The following is a 17,965-nucleotide window of genomic DNA, read 5'->3' as shown; positions in this document are numbered from 1 at the left end:
GACTTTACTTTACCTTTAGCTTGAAATTAGGCTATGAAATCACTTTTAAAGAGCGAGATGAAAACCTCGATTAACTTTTAATCGTAGATTAGGGTTAATCGGCTTTCAAACATCCCGCCCCTGGTCGGCGAATAGGTATGATTTGAGAGACCAAGTTTGAAATAGGGTACCGGAAATATTGCATATTTTGGTCTTGGTACGTCACTAGTGATACTTCCCAAAAGATACTCTCTAAAATCTTTGGCGGGATGTGCAGCTCGGTTCTCCAAACCTTGACCCTATTTCAGAACTTTTCAGGAAAAATCACCAATTCATAAGAAGGTGATTTTTTTGTCCTCGTTCTGTTCGTTGTTTCCGGCAATCATTTCCTCCGTTTGTCCGGTCAGTGCTGATTTCACTTTGCTCAAAACTCCCAGTCCCGGTCGTAAAGAAGCATTGCTCGCCGCCTGAAAGAGTTTCGATAGTTTTAAACGGCGGATAAACATGCATCTCAATACTACTGGATCGATTGCAACCGGCATTTAATGTTCACGTGACAAGAGTACCAAAACAACACATAATCTTATGCGTTTTAATTTTAAACATATTGCAGCCGATCCGCAGAAAATCAATACTTGTGGTACTTGTATTGAGTAACGCAGTATGCTTACATTTTCACACTTCTACCTTTTAATAATAATGTCCTTTGTTTAAGCCAGTAGCCAAAAGTGTAGATAAAGGTCTACGTCCTTACTGATGGGAGCGGAAGGCGATTTTTTTTGCTTTACAAGCGTCCCTATATCGTAGTGTACTTTACGAATGGAGAGAAGGCTTGGATCAATTACCTAGCTAACTGCTGAGTAACTGAATGCAATTTTGATAATCAGTAAGGCAACACAGAAAGCATACATCTGTCTACGCCCCCTTTCATTAAAAAAATATATACTGTAGTGGACTTGCATTTACTTACAGAGATATGCTTTCTTCGCAATGGGATATAATTAAATTAATATTTAAAATAAAACACGTAAATATTCGAATTCTATCAAATTGATTTGTCCCTCATGGCCAGAAGTTGCGCGCGCAACTGTAGAATTCCAGAACCAAATCATACACGATGACGCAACTAACGTTGAGTTAAGGTTTGTAACACCTCGAATTTATCAAACACTAAAGCTTCTCTATTTCTCATTTGAAGTTTTTTTATCCGCACATTTTTCTTGACATTCATAGCGGCTGAAAGAGATGACTTAATTCGCAGGTTGAGGTGAAGAAATCTTGCGGTAATATAGCAATAAATGTTTGTTCTGGCTGATGTTGATGCTCTATTTCTTCAGGAGTGGTGAGTTGCGTGAAACTTCTCTCTAAATGTCTTTTTGCCCGTGAGCATCGCTTCAGCAAGTGTGCGATAAGCTTATCAAGCCCGCCGTACTTAGCAAAAAATACTCTGTGGACATCTGGCCAGCTGTAGTAGATAGTGCCTCTTTCATTGCGTACCTCTCGAACCCCTGAAAAATCTCCTGCGGCTAGATTCCAAACGCGCTGGATTCGCCCTAGCGGCATCTCGCTCACTTTCACGCGCAAAAATGCTTCTCTGTGATTCCGAATCCACGATGGCAGTTCTGGCGCGCTTGTATTTAATATCACCCAAGTCCATAACCAACCGGGTAAATACCCGTATTTACCTGAAGAATAAAACCTTTCCGAGAGATAGATCTTTGTTACGGTGCGGGACATCGATACTAACCGATATATATCGTAAAAGGACTTGAACGGCCGCTTCATTCGGAGATCAAGCTCGAAGTCTCTCCGAAGGCGTTCCTTCCATAACGGGTCGCTAAACACGATTCCTTCACGAAGACGTCGGCAAGTTTGGCAAAGTCTCGTCACTGATTTCGCGTCGGCGTATGTGCAAACATAGAGTAGAATTTCGTTGCTAAGGTTCGTGATGTAACACCGTCTGCTTGCGGCATGTTCGTTCGATGTTGTTCCACCATCGTGAATGGCACAGTCCATATGTATTTGGAAGGGAACCTAACGCCTGCAATGGCGTCTTTTGATGAGTCAAGCTGCTCACCTTGTGTTTTCCTTTTCCTTTGGACGTAATTTACTTTGTAGATGTCACTCTAGTAGTTCTAAATTCTGATGATAATGCGCTGTTCGATGGGTGACACCAATTAGACTAGTCACATTAATTTCTATTATAGTTCTTAATAGGTAATTAGAATAATTATGACGTAAACAATCTAATTATAACCAATCACGATTATAAAAGTACGGGAATCGCCTGACAAAGGGTTGTGCCAAAAAAGTGACAAGTTTTATTTTTCTCGAGGTATTAATATAAAGAGAGAGTTTAGGTCGTATTTATGGCGAACGGCAAACGTCACATTTCTGTATACGTTAACTCAAAATAATTCGTAAATAGGTGACAATGGATTCTTGATTTACTCTAAAACGCTCTCATAGATCTTTTTCTTATTAAGTTCGCCAAGAAGTTGAGTAGAATGAGTACTTCACTCCTCAAAGGTTCGTTCGTTTTGAGTGCCTGACTAGAATTCGAAATTCTAGACATCATTTAAAATGAAGAGCGATGTGTTACCGTTGGTATGGTGACACCTGTTGCTTGGACAACAAAGAAAATTAAACTTCGGTCATTGGTTAAGGAGGTGGTCTAGTAAAAGGAAATCAGATGTTGTCTTCTACGCGAAATTTTGATTTTAAAGATCTACTCCCAGCTCAGAAAAAACTGCTGCCGGGTTCCTTAAGGTGCTCTTTCCAGAAGCGCCAGTGTACCGACCGTGATGAAAGTCTGGCTTGTTCGACTGAAGCCGGACGTGGAATGCAAGTGCCTAGTGGGCCTTTTGACTAAGCGGAATTAGACGATACGGGATGAACCAAATGCCGAGTTAGAGTGAAAAAAATCGACGCCCATTAGACTCCATACACAAAGGGTGTTGGTTGTTCTGTTATAGTAAGTTTCCAACTGCCGTTTTGAATTTTCGTGTCTACTGAACAGTTACACTTGTTTCTTCTTATTTAAGTTAACGCATAATATTCATTAATTACTCCCTATTTGTTCATAGGGAACTGCGCGTGCGTCCACGAAAGCACAAAGACAATTATGACGCATGCGCAAATTACATGAAATTCAAAGGAATAGGATGCACCTGAAGAATGGCAGCCTTTTACCCGTGACAACGACATGGCTGGCCCATCTAGCTCATCATTGTCCGGTGGAAGTCTTATTGCTAAAAAGTATCGTCTCCTGGGTCAGATTGGCGAGGGATCGTTTGGAGTTATATGGTTAGGAAAAGACGTGGATAGCAGAGAGCAAGTGGCGATAAAAATTGAATCTCACCATTCTGCCCAACCAAAGACGCTCTTGGAGGAAGCTCGTTTGCTTACGGCATTGCATCGCGATTGCGAACATGGGACAGCGGTAAGCTAAGAATAGCATTCACATAAAACAGTCTGAATGAAATCACCCAGACTAGTACGAAATGAATGAAACTACTCAGGGAACGGCACTTTTTTGTAACAGCAACAACAATCAGCAGTATAAAAGCTGTCGTTTAATTAATATTCGACATGCGTGAAAAGAAATTCAGCATTTACAATGGAGAATAACTCTTTTAACTAGCTTGCCGTGTGGAACAGTAAACCATTCATCTATACCTCTTTTAAAGTTGTCCAGGGAAGTAACCGTTCTAAGTTCGTTGGGGAGATTATCCCAGAGAACAGCTTTTTGTTAATGGCAAGAGCTCGCGCTGCGCTTTCAGTTGTCAATTCTTGGTTTTCAACGATAAAACCAATTTTGTGTAACTTCGTGAAGAATGTACGGACGTAATACTTGAGAAATATTTGAAGGTACACTGATGCGAGATCGCTAATACTTTTTTTTTTAAACGTTTTCTTGCCCTTAGATCGCCCTTCGCACACATAAGGCGTCCCAGTCAAACGAGTTAAGTTAAGATGTTGCCTACAGCTCGTGTGATAGCCACTTGATTTAGTCATAACTCTATAGAAGCGCAATTTTGTAGTTTATAAAGTTTGTCACTTAGGTGTTGAGTTAAGCCATCCCAAACATCACCGAAGAAATCTGTGTTGTGCGACAACACCTAAGTTGAAAAAAAAAAGGGGTTTTCCTCTCTCTAGGCAATCGACTGACACTCACTAGGGGGGTGGGGAGGGGGAACGATTTTATTCGGATAGAAACAGAAAAAAGATAGCAATACTTATACATCATCAGATCAACTGAAGTCGCTTCATGGCGACGTTGGTTGTAGACGGCTACGCGAGTTGCTAAACACGCTGATTGGATAGTAGGCGTACATAGACGGTTCGCAATGCACTCAATCGTTGTTTTTTGTCTATAATATTCGCTTAAGATTCAAAACATTATTTTAAAGGCTAAAAAGGTTAAAAGAAAAAAAAAACTGAGCGATTTAGACTAATGAACTCAACTTTAACTTTTTCGTGACAACAAAAATTAAGGTCATTTTTTCATGTCCAGTCTTTTACATCTGAATCGAAGAGATTTTATAAAAGTACCTAGATGTGTATTTTCCACCTGTTAGCATTTTTTAATGCTGGTTTTTGTTTGTTTCGCTGCCGCTTTGACTAATTATTGTTTAATGTTAATTTTTTCAATTCAATGTTATTTCGAAGTGAGCCCTCTCGATGAGTTTTTTTTTCTCTTAGGGCAAACTTCGACAATAAAATATGTTTATAAAAAAAAAAAATTAGTTCACCTCGTTTTTCTTGACTACACAGCGAGACAACGGCTATTAGTATTCAAAATGCTGCCAGCTTTGTTTGACAAGGTTTTATTTTGGTACTTAATGAGTGTTTATTTGCATTTCTGTAGCAAATAATTTGTAGAGATCGGTATACAGTATATTGAACAGTCTGAGACTAGTATACGATTTCTTTTTGTGTTATTTTTGTTCGTCAACATAAGGTACAAAACAAAAACAGCTAAACTCTACATGTAACGTTAGTGTTGATGCGCACTACTTCGAATCAACAGGCCGGAGTCTAAGAGATTCACTTGTAATAAACTTCACAGCCCACCATAATCTGGGTCTATAGTACTCAGGCATATCAATTGTCGGAATCGTTTGTTGAGGTTTTTGCTTTTTGTTTTTGTTTGAGCGTTCATTTGCATTTGTTTGGCAGACAATTTATATAAACTAAAGTGGTGTAGTTAAATATCTACTTAGCGGCTGAGCCATCCTGTGTTAACATCATCATGGTTGGGTGGGTTTAAAAGGACAGGAAGTGAGGTGACGCTGTCTTTTCACTGGGGTATAGTAGTAAATACCAATCGGAATGCAATATATTGAACTTGTCTGCGATTTACGACCGCTATTAGAAAATGCTCCGCTGAGATATAATTTCTTTTCGCATGATTTGTTATTCGTTACTAAGCTCAACATGAAACCAGTTCCCCCGTAGATACTCCCTCATATAAGCTCTAAGGGTACTGTGGCGTTCTAAAGATTATGGATTTTTTAGCCTTTTGGTCCGAAAATGGCGATCGATTTTAGCCATTTTGGACCGACTGAGGTCCGAAAATGGCTATCGATTCTAGCAGACTTCTTAGGCTTGCCCTAAAAAATGCTTGGATATGAATTTTAGAGGTCAGGCCTAAAAGGAGTAGCGCAATTATGTTTAATATGGTCTGATAAAGGGTAAGGATTTGGAGAACTGGGTGGCACAATCCCCCTCCACCCCTCCCCCCGACAAAGTTCGCCCATGCTTTGGTTCACGGAGTTGTCTCTACTATTTTTAAACCAAGATGACGGTGCACGTGCATTGCCACGGGAGTGCTTGGTCAATATTGTGCATTACGTAAGTAGTCGAACCGCAATAAACCCAATATATATGTGTTTTTTTCGTGACAACAAATTGTTCTTGACGGCATAATCAGAGAGCGGTCTTTAGCACTCGAACATAATTATATCATAATTCCTGTATTGCTGGTTGAGGTTTTATTTCGTCACTAAATTAGTCTTTATTTGCATTTGTTTAGTACAGAGCTTGTTCAAGCTGATGTCAGCTCAGTAGTTATATATATACTTGCCTTGCGCCCATATCTTGATCAGGTCTTTTAACAAAAGTAAAGGATACAAATTGGTACACAATATATACATTGAACAGTCTGAAAGTTACGACCATCATTAAAAACTACTCCGCTAAGATATAATTTGATTTTTTTCTGCCTGACTTGTTTTTCGCTAAGGTAAGCTTGAAATGAAGCCGGTTTCGTGTAAGCTTTAGTTTCAGAGGCCGCCTTGTAACAAACCGTGCATCAAATATGCAGCGAAAGCTATCTTCTTCTTCTTCTTCTTCTTCTTCTTCTTCTTCTTCTCAAGATAACTAGAGACTTTTGTAATCACTTACATAGTAAAAGACATCTTTAAGAAATTAAAAAAGCCGGAGCGATTCCGTAAAATATGGGAAAATAGGATGCAATTAAGAAATTTTGTGGTTCATAGGGGTAAAGGCATATTTTGATTGCAGCCAATTGCGATTAAAACTGCAATCTTAATTCTTCGGCAAGTTATAGAAGAAGCAACGCTTTGTAAGAACGTTTTAAAAGCTCTAATACACTGGTCTTTTCATGTTTGCAGTACAAGTCATAAGGGAAGCAAACTAAGGTCGCAGAAAACAATAAAGACAACATATCCACTTCCCTCGCTTCTATTTTATATAAACAGCAGCAATTTCAATAATATCGTCGTTAAGAATGTTTATTTCCTGCAATCTGAGTACGCAGGATTAAAATTCAGATAGGATAAAATAACTATACAAAACTAAGCAAATGAAAAACTAAAGATAAAATGCATTATCTACCTTATGTAATATCACCACCCGCTGATAATTTTAAGAGATAAAGAATAAATGTAATTCCGAGTAAATGCATTGTGTCAATGATATGGACAACAAATGCAAGGAAACGTTGGTGAACTTGATTGTTATATTTCGATATGATACTATATCATCTTCAGACTAAGGTGGCAACCAGTAGCTATGATTTAAATACAACTATACAAAGAAGCCTACCATATCAAGCGTTCAGCACCATCTTTGAACAATGCATTCACTCAGAATTACATTTATTCTTTATCTCTTATGTAATATACACAGAATGAAACTACGATCGAGTTGTGTGTCAAATAAATTTTGATACAATTAATGTTGAAAAACTTGCAAGAAAACTTGCGCGACGAACGTCGCCAGTCTTAGTGGTAGGTAGTTCAGCTTTTGTTAAATTCTGCAGAATTATTTGACAAAAAAATCAGTAATGAATGTTCCTGCTCGTTCCAACTAGTTTTCGATTTGGAGAAGGCAGAAAACAAAAAGTGTTCGACTGTCTTCCTTTCCTAACTTGCCATCATCGAAATTCGAGTTATTTCTCTGTCGAAGTGCGCAAATATCTACAGTCTCTCAATTTCTTCCAGTAGTCAATTGAACACGTCTCCTCGCATTCTTCTCCAGCGTTCCCATTCTTGTAACCATTCCACCGCAGTTTCGCTTCACTGTTCAGTGTTTTTGTTCCTGTTTTCCCTTTAGCGGTGGCAAATATATCTGGAAGTGAAACTGGCGAAGACTCTCCCACCTCAGAGTCAGGCAGTGACAACGCTCTGCTCCTAAACCGAGGGCCAAATGGGTGCTCGTGTTGGTCGGACAAACGCAATGAAGAAGCGGACAACAATCGCTGCTTACCATTCACATCAATCTGTTTCCTTCTTAATTTAGGAGTTAACTCTCCGACTAAGCTCGACTGTCTCTGTAAAATGTGTTCCCGTTTCTTGAGGAATAACCTTTCTTCGGAGTTCTTTTCCTTCTGTAACTGCCGGGTTTCTTTGTTAAGAGTTGCTGCATTGAATGCATTTCTTACACGAAGAGCCTTGGCGCTGCTTTTCGATAAAACGTGTTCTTCACCGCTCGGTCTCATTTCGCCGCGTTAACTAACGAAGCTACGCAGGAGAATTTCACAGCACCCGATGTATCATTCAGTTACACGAACAACGTGAAATAACATGGCAAAGATCCTTTGTGGTAATTGTCATATCTCAGTCCATGTGGGTGGTCGCTCGGTCATTGAGTCAATATAAGAACTTTTGATATTAAAGTGATGAATAACGCCCTCGGGCTAAATTATACCCTGTATCACAAGAAGGTTTTTACAGGTTGTATTTTTTTCTCCGATATTTGTTTTTCTTCAGCCGGTTATAAGACAGGGAAAGAAAACAGGAAGAAGGGAAAAAAAAACCATTCACGGAAAAAACAATCTCCAGTTTGCAATTGCATAAGATTCATTTACTATTGGTATATCAATATTGATCACGCGAGCAAAGAGGGATCGTAAATAAAACCAACGCAAGAAATAAACAAACAAACAAACAAACAAATAAGCAAATAATCTAAGATCAGTCGATAAATAATATTAATTTATAAAATTGTAACTGATAGAACCATTTGCTTCTCAGCTGGAAAACCATTCTCCAGTCTTTGATACAGTTGATTTAGTTGCTTAGTTCTAGGTCGACGACTTTCTAAATAAAAATAAACAATACAATCCTTGAGATACTTTGCAGTGTAAAATTGAAAATAGAGATCTTGTCCAAAACAATGGAATTGTTAGTTCGCTAAACAAAGGCTCTCGATGACTCAAGTTATAAATCACCTTCGTTGTATGACATCCGACAATTTAAATTTCCAGCAGTCATGTAAACACTCCAACATCGTTCCTAGGGTTGTCTCTGCACGAGGTTGTCATGTGAATGACTCACTTAACGTTTAGTTACATAACACGATAAATTCAGAGTTTACTTCAGGGACAACGGTTTAGTTTTGCGGGTTTCATCATCTTTACATGGAATTTTGTATATTCACATATTTCTTGTACATTCACATATTTCTTCTTCTTGTTCTTGTTCGTATTGTTATTCTTGTTCTTCTTCTTCTTCTTCTTCTTCTTCTTCTTCTGCTGCTGCTCCTTGTTCATCTTGTTCTTGTTTTTGTTCTTGTTCTTGTTCTTTTTCTTCTTCTTCTTCTTCTTCTTGTTCTTCTTCTTGTTCTTGTTCTTGTTCTTCTTCTTCTTCTTTCTCTTTTTCTTGTTCTTCTTCTTGTTCTTTTTCTTCTTGTTGTTCGTTTTCTTCTTGTTCTTCTTCTTCTGCTTGTTCTTCTTCTTGTTCTTCTTCTTCTGCTGCTGCTTCTTGTTCTTCTTCTTGTTCTTCTTCTTCTTCTTCTTCTGCTTCTTCTTCTTCTTTCTCTTTTTCTTGTTCTTCTTCTTCTTGTTCTTCTTCTTGTTCTTTTTCTTCTTCTTCTTCTTCTTCCTGTTGTTTTTTTTGTTCTTGTTCTTGTTCTTCTTCTTGTTCTTCTTCTTTTTCTTCTTTTTCGTCTTCTTCTTCTTCTTCTTCTTGTTCTTGTTGTTGTTCTTCTTTTTCTTCTTTTTTTTTCTTCTTCTTCTTCTTCTTGTTCTTCTTGTTCTTGTTCTTCTTCTTCTTCTTCTTCTTCTTGTTCTTCTTCTTCTTGTTGTTGTTCTTCTTGTTCTTGTTCTTGTTGTTGTTGTTGTTCTTCTTCTTTTTCTTCTTCTTCTTCTTCTTTGTCTTGTTCTTCTTGTTTTTGTTCTTGTTCTTGTTCTTCTTGTTCTTGTTCTTTTTCGTCTTCTTCTTCTTCTTGTTGTTGTTCTTCTTGTTCTTGTTCTTGTTGTTGTTGTTGTTGTTGTTGTTGTTGTTCTTCTTCTTCTTCTTCTTCTTCTTCTTCTTCTTCTGCTTGTTGTTGTTGTTGTTCTTCCTTTTCTTTGGAGTACGGGAACAAAATATTTTTCATCATAGATTCAGTATTTATTGAGTTTTCAGTGATTATATTTTTACGCAAGATATTGACAAGGTTAAATTAAAAAACCGGCTGCGAATTTCAAGAAATCAAATTACTCATCGGGTCCGGAAAGTTAACAGAACTTCGAGAATTCTCAACCATGATTCTCTGGCGTTGAGTCCCCTACAATAAATAGGAATGTATGGGAGCTTTTTCTATAATCTCTTTCTCTTTTAAATTTGCAATTCCGCAATTGACCCATGATATCTTTAGATAGATCACTAAAAACTGACAACAGTTACTTTAACTCAACTTAATTTTATTAGTCAGTTTTCGTAGCCAGTCTCGTGAGAGTTAAAGTTGAGGTAAATGTAAACTGAAATGCATGTTTGGTTGAAGAGCTGATAAGGTAATTTGGTCACCGCATAAAGATCCAAGTGCTGACGTTTCGAACGCTTTCTGAACCGGCTGTTTCAGCGTAGACGTAACGGGATTTTAACTAGTCACTGTCTAAAAAAACATTAAATGTTTAAGTTCTAATACGCTACGCTCAAACGCACGTGCACCTAAATAATTTCACCTTAATTATATCTAATTCATGACGACAAAAAAGTGATGGTTGGATGCAAAGCACTGTGGTTGACCAGGACCCTTTCAAAAAAGGAAAAAGGGCAGGGAGGGGAGGGTAGTTATCTCCAGTAAACTTTGATTCGCGCTATATTTCTCACCCTTTTGTTGCGGGTTTGGTTTTCAGGAGGGCTTTCCTCAAGTTCTATGGTCCGGACAAGAGATAAATAACAACATTCTAGTCATGGAGCTACTTGGAGCCAACTTGGATCAACTGTTACATAAGGGAACGGGAAAGTTTAGTTTGAAAACCGTGATTCAGTTAGCGGATCAGATGATCGACAGAATTCAATTTCTTCACAATAATGACTATCTGCACCGTGACATCAAACCTGAAAATTTTCTGATGGGACGACGCGACAAAAGGAATAAGGTAAGCCTAACAAGAGGTTGGTGGGTGTTTTATTGTTGATTGGTAGAATGACCTACCGAGCAGACGTATGTTAATAAATATTATTGGCCAAAGTGGAGGTTGAGCAAATTAAAAATCGGCCTAAAACTTCAAAATAGGAACCCTTCAATTTATGTTAGTGTACACTAAACCAGTGGAATTACCCAGCTGGCGAATGGTGCATTTACCCATACTCCTTAGGGAACGAAAACCCTAAAAACGTTCATAAAAACGTACAAAAAGTTCTAAAAACTTCAAACCTAGCATACAGAATGTTGTTAGTGCAGGGACGAATTTCGAAAAAAAAAAAAGGCTCTCTTTGTTCCTGTTGGCTCTGTAAGGTTATGCAAGGTATTGTGGTAACAAATTACAGCCGCAATTTTTTTCCTTACGGTGGATTAATCAGCTTATTTCGGACAACCAGAGGGAAAACTCGAGCGCCAAAATCATGTACATTGTAATTCCAAAGCTTTGATTGGTTTAGCAGCCATAATATATAAGCCAATATCTGACTATGCCGGAGAAACAGCGGCTCAATACATCGTGTTCTGTTTGGAGTCTTGCAAAATGAAATCAGCTGCAACTAGCAACATTGGGTTGATTGTTTTTGATAAAACAATTATTCCATGCCCGTTTGTTGGATATGAGAATATTATAGCCAACTTTGGCCTATGAACCGCGCCGCCGAATTGATCCCCGACTAGAAATTATCCCCAAATTGCACCACAAATGATCCGCAGAGTGGATCACAAATGACCCCGTGGAAAAACAAGGATCGGAACTTATGTGACAAAAGGGAACCAAACCGCATATTACGTATGAGTCATGAATTTGAGGGAACAAACCGACCACAGATTAAAAAACAAATTCAATATTTCTCGAGTACTTTCTTCGGTGTTGCAGTATCAGTTTCTCTCGAGAGCCACTGAGAAATCCGAGAGACATTAAGCCTAGAAATCAAAGGTCATATGAGCGTCTCGGTGAAAATGAAAACGAAAATTAAAACTGTTTATCCAGCGTCATCATTTCATACCAATTTTCTGGGGATCATTTGCAAATGTGGATCAGCTGCGATTTATTTGGGGATGATTTCTGGCCGGGGGTCATTTGTGGATCCGGAATGTGCCTCGTTGGCTATCTATCATATCATATCCAACGCGCTTTCGTGGAATAATTGTTGATTATAATGGACTCAACACGGGCATTTGTAGATATCGCAACAATCGCATGAGTCCCCACTCAAGGTATGTGACACAGTATACCATCGCTACCTTATTCTGAGAAAGTCTGCAGTTTGAACTGCAATACAGCCAAACTATTGGACGGACACCTAAGCTGAGAATGAAACCTTCCTTTTATCGGAGGACAAGAGAGGGGGGCAAGCACTGGCACTAAGGCCAGCGTACACGAAAATGCTCTAATCGTGTCCCCTTATTACAGTGTGTCCGCTTGAAACAGTCTCTTACGGAATAAATGATATTTGATGTCATGAGCATTTGACTTGTAAGGAAGTTCAACGATTAGTGTCTGTCCGTTCAATCAATTACAGGCAACATTCTGAATGTGAATGTGCCACTATCGGTACAGATGATCAAATAAGGAAAGCTAAACTTCGTTTGTAGACTGTTTAGGTTCTTGAACAGGAAAAAAGAACATCTCTCAATGATTTCCACAGATTCGTAAAATTTGTCGTCTTTAGGCTCTACTTTTTGAAATATGACATTTCAGTTTATTTGACGAGAGTTGATCATTTCATTGATAGCGAGGACATCAGTCGCCTTTTTGTCTCTGAATCGTACTCCTCTTTCTGTTTCATTCCTCTCTGTTGAAGTTCATTACTACACCTTTCTTGTGGTGGTAAAGTTACCCATACTTCAGATCCATACAGCAAGGATTAGAGGTGAAATATTCGACTAGAAAAAAATAAAATTTTATTCCAGGAGTGTCACTGTATGGGTGTTACTTACAGACAACGTGCATCTTTCTCAAGAGTTGCAGATATTGGACGATAGAAATGACCACTTTACTCACTTTTAAGGTTTTCCGCGTCCATTTAATGGCGGACCCCTCACAGTAAATATGGAAAAAGAAAACCATTCCCAAGTTGCTGTAAACCTCGTTTCGAAAGCGAGGGTAAGTGCAAAGCTTTTTGTTTGCCTGTAAATGAAAACTAATTTTCAAAATAAAAAATTTGCACTTGGCCTCGATTTTCATAATGAGGATCCAAGCAACCTGGGAATAGCCTATTATGGGGGTTTGCCTATTGGAAAATTTATTTTCCTCTTTTGCTTTGCCGCATTTTCCTTCAGGAAATTGTCATTTTCATCCTTTGGTCGAGTACATTTTTAATCAAGGGAGATTTAAAATTATCGCATGACTACTTAAATTAATGCGAATTGAAAGGAAATTTAGTTTGAAGTAAGAGAAATTAACGTGAGAGCAGACCTTGATGATTCCAAGAAATTTCTTTCCAAATACAATGAAACGAATGGTGAAGAGGGAAATTAATCCAAGAGTTAAATTTCTTAAACGATCTGTTGGAAGGTTGGTATATGATAAAACAAGAGAGCTTTTGGCCTAAGAATTTTGGAAAGAAATAATAGAAATTAAAAGTCACAGTCACAGAAATGAACTTCCACTAAGCTTTATTTAAGTCGCAGAAATTAAAGCTAACAAAAAATAACGCAACTTAAATTAACGCGAATTCAATTCCATGGAGCGCCGTTTAATTTCCTGCAATAAGGTAAAGCCCACGAGGTGTATGAAGTCATATCCCATGGCTTGTCATTCTCCCTTGTATATACCTCGTGGGTGAAAACCTGGCTGAAAGACTAATCACCCTCTTTTTCCTTTACTCTCCAAACTTTGTAAGCTTTGCAAACCCGTGCTATTAAGAAAAGGGCTAAAGTCAGAAAGGACAATGAGCTGCGTCTTCTTATATTGGCTGTTTGAAACCATGAAGGCTCTTCATTTGGCCTGGCGAGTTTAGCCCTTAAACATAACTTAAGTTGACTATTTGTAACGGAAACTTCAATGGCGATTTCATGTATTTTCCAGCTAAATCCTGAGACCATGTTACGTTACCTTAATCAATGACGTCGTGCAATTGTCAGGAGCACCAATGATAATATTTCTGTAAAATGCTTAAAGTTATGTCCCCTGTGCTCTCGCGATACGATGAAGCCTTTCAATCAGCTTATAAAGTAAACATCCTATACCTCGGTAATTCACCAAAATAGCAAATTTGCTTGCTGTTTGTTCTGTGATATTCAGTTAGATTTCATTACAATTAGTTTTCGTAATCCTTCTGAGTTAATAAACTAAATAGCTACGAATAATTAATTTTGAGCGAAGGCTTTTCTTTTCTGATATTCGCTTTTCCAGAGTACATCATAAAGGTGTTGAAATTGCTTCATGTTCTGATGATATGTTTAAATGATGTGTACATGTCTTCGTTAAATTAGATTTCGTTATTCACTGGGAAACAAGGGAATACGGACCTCGCCATATATATTTGTTTCCAAGCAAAGAGAGCGCTGAATACGAGGTTAATAGTTAGAAATGTAAGTCACAATGGCGCTCAGGTATTCCGTGAAAGCTGAAAATTTATGCCTGAGGATAAATGTTCCCCCAAATAAAAGCGAAAAAAAAATCTAGTTTGTTTATAGTGGAAATACACTTAGCTACCCAAAGCTAATTCACAGGCATTCCAGGAAGAAAATAAATAATAATCAAATCGAACATAACATGTTAAAAATCCCAACTGGCAGGAGGCAAGTCAGTTGGCTATTTACAAGCGTGGCAGAGGCGGGACTTGAACCCGGGACCTCCAGATTTCAAGTCCGGCGCCCTTACCACTGGGCCACGCCGCCTCCTTGGCGAAAGCGCCAAAGGGTTAACAAATTTCTTAAAAAGTGTTTGTTTGGACTGCATTAAGGATTAAAACTGTTTTGTCTTAGCTCCCTCTAATTAACTTTGTGACAAAGTGAAGGTTCCGCCCATTTTAGAAGGTTCTTCAATAGTTTTAACGTGATATCAACAGTTGAGTCAGCGTCTCGAAGTTCTTGCTGGTCACGTATTTGTGATACATAATTTTGACTAGAAGGCTTATGTTTTACGAAATCCGATAACACAGATAGATATCTCCTGGTGTCAATTGCGGCGCTATCTGAGCACAGGGGGAATTAAAACGTTTTTCACTTTCATGTTGTGAGAAATATTGTAATTTCTACCACCATTTTTTTTAAGAATAACTTCTCCGAGTGGGCTTTGAAAACTTTTTAATACTGTTAATTTTCTTAGGCTTTTACATAGTTTTTAACATTGTATTTTAATAATTTTGGATATTTTTTTGGTTAAGTACCATGGGTGGCTTTTAATTTGCCACTATATAAATATTTTATTATTAATCTTTCGGTATATTCCAAGAGTATCTGCAAATAAAAAGAGATCACGTTTTCTCCACGGATTTTCCATTTCAAGTCAAAATATTGCAAAATGACTCAAATGTTTTGTCTCTATCATCGAATCGCGCGATAATCTCATGAATAAAATGGTGAGGCTTGACAGAAAAAAAAGTTCCTTAGCTCTGTGTATCCGTGGGAAGGAAAGGCGGCGGCCAAAAATGGCAAAGAGGTAATAATGTGATCGGTTCGGTTTTCAGCTCATTTCGCTTTCTTTCAATTGTACCTCGAAATTCTCCTGCTTTTCATGCACCACTGAAGAAATATTTTTAGATGATTTAAAGCCTTTACCAATGTCCTTAAAAAATGAATCAAGCCAGACCATATATTGTATGAAAACACGGCTGTTATTTGAGAGCTATGATAAATTTTTTTTTATTGGAGTTCTGTTCAACAATTCCCGAGACTTGCCTTCCCTGTGAGGGAATTTGGGTTTGTCGTGGTCAAGGAAAAATATTTTACCGCGGCGGGATTTAAACCCACGACCTCTGGATTTAGATCTCGCTTTAACCAACTGAGCTAAGGGGTCGATGGGAGCTGGTCTGGGGTATTGAGGTATTTAATTCAATTTGTAATATTTGAGAGCTAGCCTGCGCAACAAAGAGTTTTAGTTGGGTTTTGTGTCCTTTTCGCTGTTTGACTGCGCGGATCCCAATTTCCCCGCACTCAAACAGCGAAAAACGTACACCAAAACCCTACCAAAATGTTTGTTTCGCAGGCTATTTGAGACCATGAGAGAACTGTGCGAGTGCCTTTCATATCTCTTAAGAGTTCTTAACATCAATTTGGTTTTCAGAATCACATTGTTTACATTCTTTTGTATACTGCCAAAAAAATATATCTAAATGTTTTATCTCTAGGAACGCACCCCGGAAAATACAATAAACACCTTTTTCTCATGCTTCGTACTCTGATAAATCATGATATTTTAGCCACCCGGGGCGCGCACAGCCTCTAAGCTATATCAGAATGATCAGGTTTAAAGTAAACAGAAAGCCGTCAAATTTTAAACCTTTTCAAAAATAATTTTGCCGAAATTTATCAACTTATCTATTTATTTCATATTTCAGGTTTACTTAATCGATTTTGGTCTCGCAAAGAAATACCGAGACAAACGCGTTAGGCACATTCGATTTAGGCAGAAAGAAGATCACGAAATCACAGGGACAGCTCGATACGCTAGTATGAATGCACATAAAGGCATGGAGCTGAGTCGAAGGGACGATTTGGAGTCCATTGGCTATGTCCTTTTATCCTTCCTTAAAGGATCCTTACCTTGGCAGGGACTTCAAGCTCGCAATGACCACGAGAGATATAAGCTGATTAAAGACAAAAAGCTTTCCATTTCAGTGGAGAGGCTTTGTCACGAGCTACCCAGTGAATTAAAGGATTATGTTAACTATTGTAGGGCATTGAAATTCGACGAGGAACCAGATTATGAATATTTAAAAGGACTGTTTCGGCAGCTGGCGTCGAAATTAAAAATTGACTTAGATGGAGTGTTCGATTGGAGTGAAACATCGAATTGTAAGACGAAAAATGGCCAACAACAAGAAGCATTGCCATAACATAATTTTTAATGATTAAAATTTTAGGCTTTTTAGTTTTACTGATCTCAGTTCCTGTTACGAAAAGATTGTTTTTGGCTGATGATAAAGAGCCACAACATAATACTTACATCCCCAGGATGTAACTAAACCCTTAAAACCAACCAATGAGGGTAGATTTACATTCGAAATTTTCAAATTGAAAAGTGTTGCTTCTTTGAAATGGTAAATATATATTTTCCGTGTCAAATAGAATTGAAAGCTAACAAGCACCCATTAAAGACATGCGTTTCATGTTCTTCATTTGATTATTTAGCATCTTTCATTACGTTGCAAGCTTAAGTTCTCGGAAGTGTCCTCGAAACGAGAATTGTTTTTGCGACGCATGTTAAATATAGAGGTGACTGGGCTATTGTTTTCATTGGGCAAATGTTTTTTACTTGTTTTTGTTCGTAAAGAAACGAGACCATTCTTCCTTAATAAAGACAGAACAATCGAGTTTAATAAGGTTTTTGTTATTATGCTTTTCTATTTTCTATGCCAGGAGCACAAGTACATGTACAATGCTACGGCAAACACACATAATACTCATAATATGGAAGTAGAAATTTAAGGCAATTAACTTTTTTTGTTATAACTCTTTCGAAGATTTTCCGCCACATGTGTAGGCTAGACACACGACAATAGGTCCTCCTTAACTCGTAAAGGTCCACACAAATCTGAGACGTTTTTGCAGCGGTCATACAATTTGGGTCTTTCAGTCGGAGAACCAATCGGAATGAACCTTTGCATGATGTACAATTTACTGAACCTTAAATAAATACGCTTGGTTTCCTCAATATATCGTGGTATTTTTACGAACAATTGCTGCTTGCTGTTCGCCTGATCCGGGATTGGCAAGAAGCTAGGTGACAGATCCTGGGCTAAACTTGTCTCCCGTAGTTTCCAATTTAGTCCCTTTGCGTGCAATTTTACCTTCTTGTTTTATCAAAATCCCAAAATTATACCAATTTATCGTACGTGTTTACAGCTTTCAGCTAAAAAAACAAAAGGGAAGCTGTCAATGCAAATTAGGGGGATCTACAAGAGAAATATAGCACGCCCAACGGTTTTATTCAGATCCT

The 17,965-nt window shown here is 38.1% G+C and overlaps 2 protein-coding genes and 1 non-coding gene across 3 annotated transcripts; 1 reads left to right on the top strand and 2 right to left on the bottom strand.

Annotated features, from left to right (window-relative positions):
- The first annotated feature begins 2,271 nt into the window (after positions 1–2,271).
- Positions 2,272–17,781, top strand: LOC146488134 (uncharacterized). The gene is made up of 4 exons (XM_085121307.1): positions 2,272–2,314; positions 3,066–3,421; positions 10,568–10,813; positions 16,365–17,781. Exons 2-4 carry the CDS (start codon positions 3,185–3,187, stop codon positions 16,860–16,862), a joined length of 981 nt encoding a protein of 326 aa, XP_084977433.1. The 5' UTR covers positions 2,272–2,314; positions 3,066–3,184; the 3' UTR covers positions 16,863–17,781.
- LOC146488136 (uncharacterized) lies at positions 6,470–8,004 on the bottom strand. Its single transcript, XM_085121329.1, has one exon. It carries the CDS (start codon positions 7,943–7,945, stop codon positions 7,397–7,399), a length of 549 nt encoding a protein of 182 aa, XP_084977455.1. The 5' UTR covers positions 7,946–8,004; the 3' UTR covers positions 6,470–7,396.
- Positions 14,631–14,703, bottom strand: Trnas-uga (transfer RNA serine (anticodon UGA)). Its single transcript has one exon. It is a non-coding gene; the product is annotated as a tRNA-Ser (tRNA).
- Positions 17,782–17,965: the final 184 nt, after the last annotated feature.

This window comes from Pavona decussata, unplaced genomic scaffold, assembly GCF_977016875.1.
Source record: "Pavona decussata unplaced genomic scaffold, jaPavDecu1.1 SCAFFOLD_11, whole genome shotgun sequence".
Taxonomy (NCBI): domain Eukaryota; kingdom Metazoa; phylum Cnidaria; class Anthozoa; order Scleractinia; family Agariciidae; genus Pavona; species Pavona decussata.
This window is presented reverse-complemented; position numbering and strand designations above follow the sequence as displayed.

Excerpts from the sequence above, each read along its gene's own strand:
- LOC146488134 (XM_085121307.1), top strand. The coding sequence starts at position 3,185 with ATGGCTGGCCCATCTAGCTCATCATTGTCCGGTGGAAGTCTTATTGCT. Across the intron at positions 3,422-10,567 it reads ATTGCGAACATGGGACAGCG|GAGGGCTTTCCTCAAGTTCT; the intron begins GTAAGCTAAGAA and ends TTTGGTTTTCAG. Across the intron at positions 10,814-16,364 it reads GACGCGACAAAAGGAATAAG|GTTTACTTAATCGATTTTGG; the intron begins GTAAGCCTAACA and ends TTCATATTTCAG.
- LOC146488136 (XM_085121329.1), bottom strand. The coding sequence starts at position 7,945 with ATGAGACCGAGCGGTGAAGAACACGTTTTATCGAAAAGCAGCGCCAAG.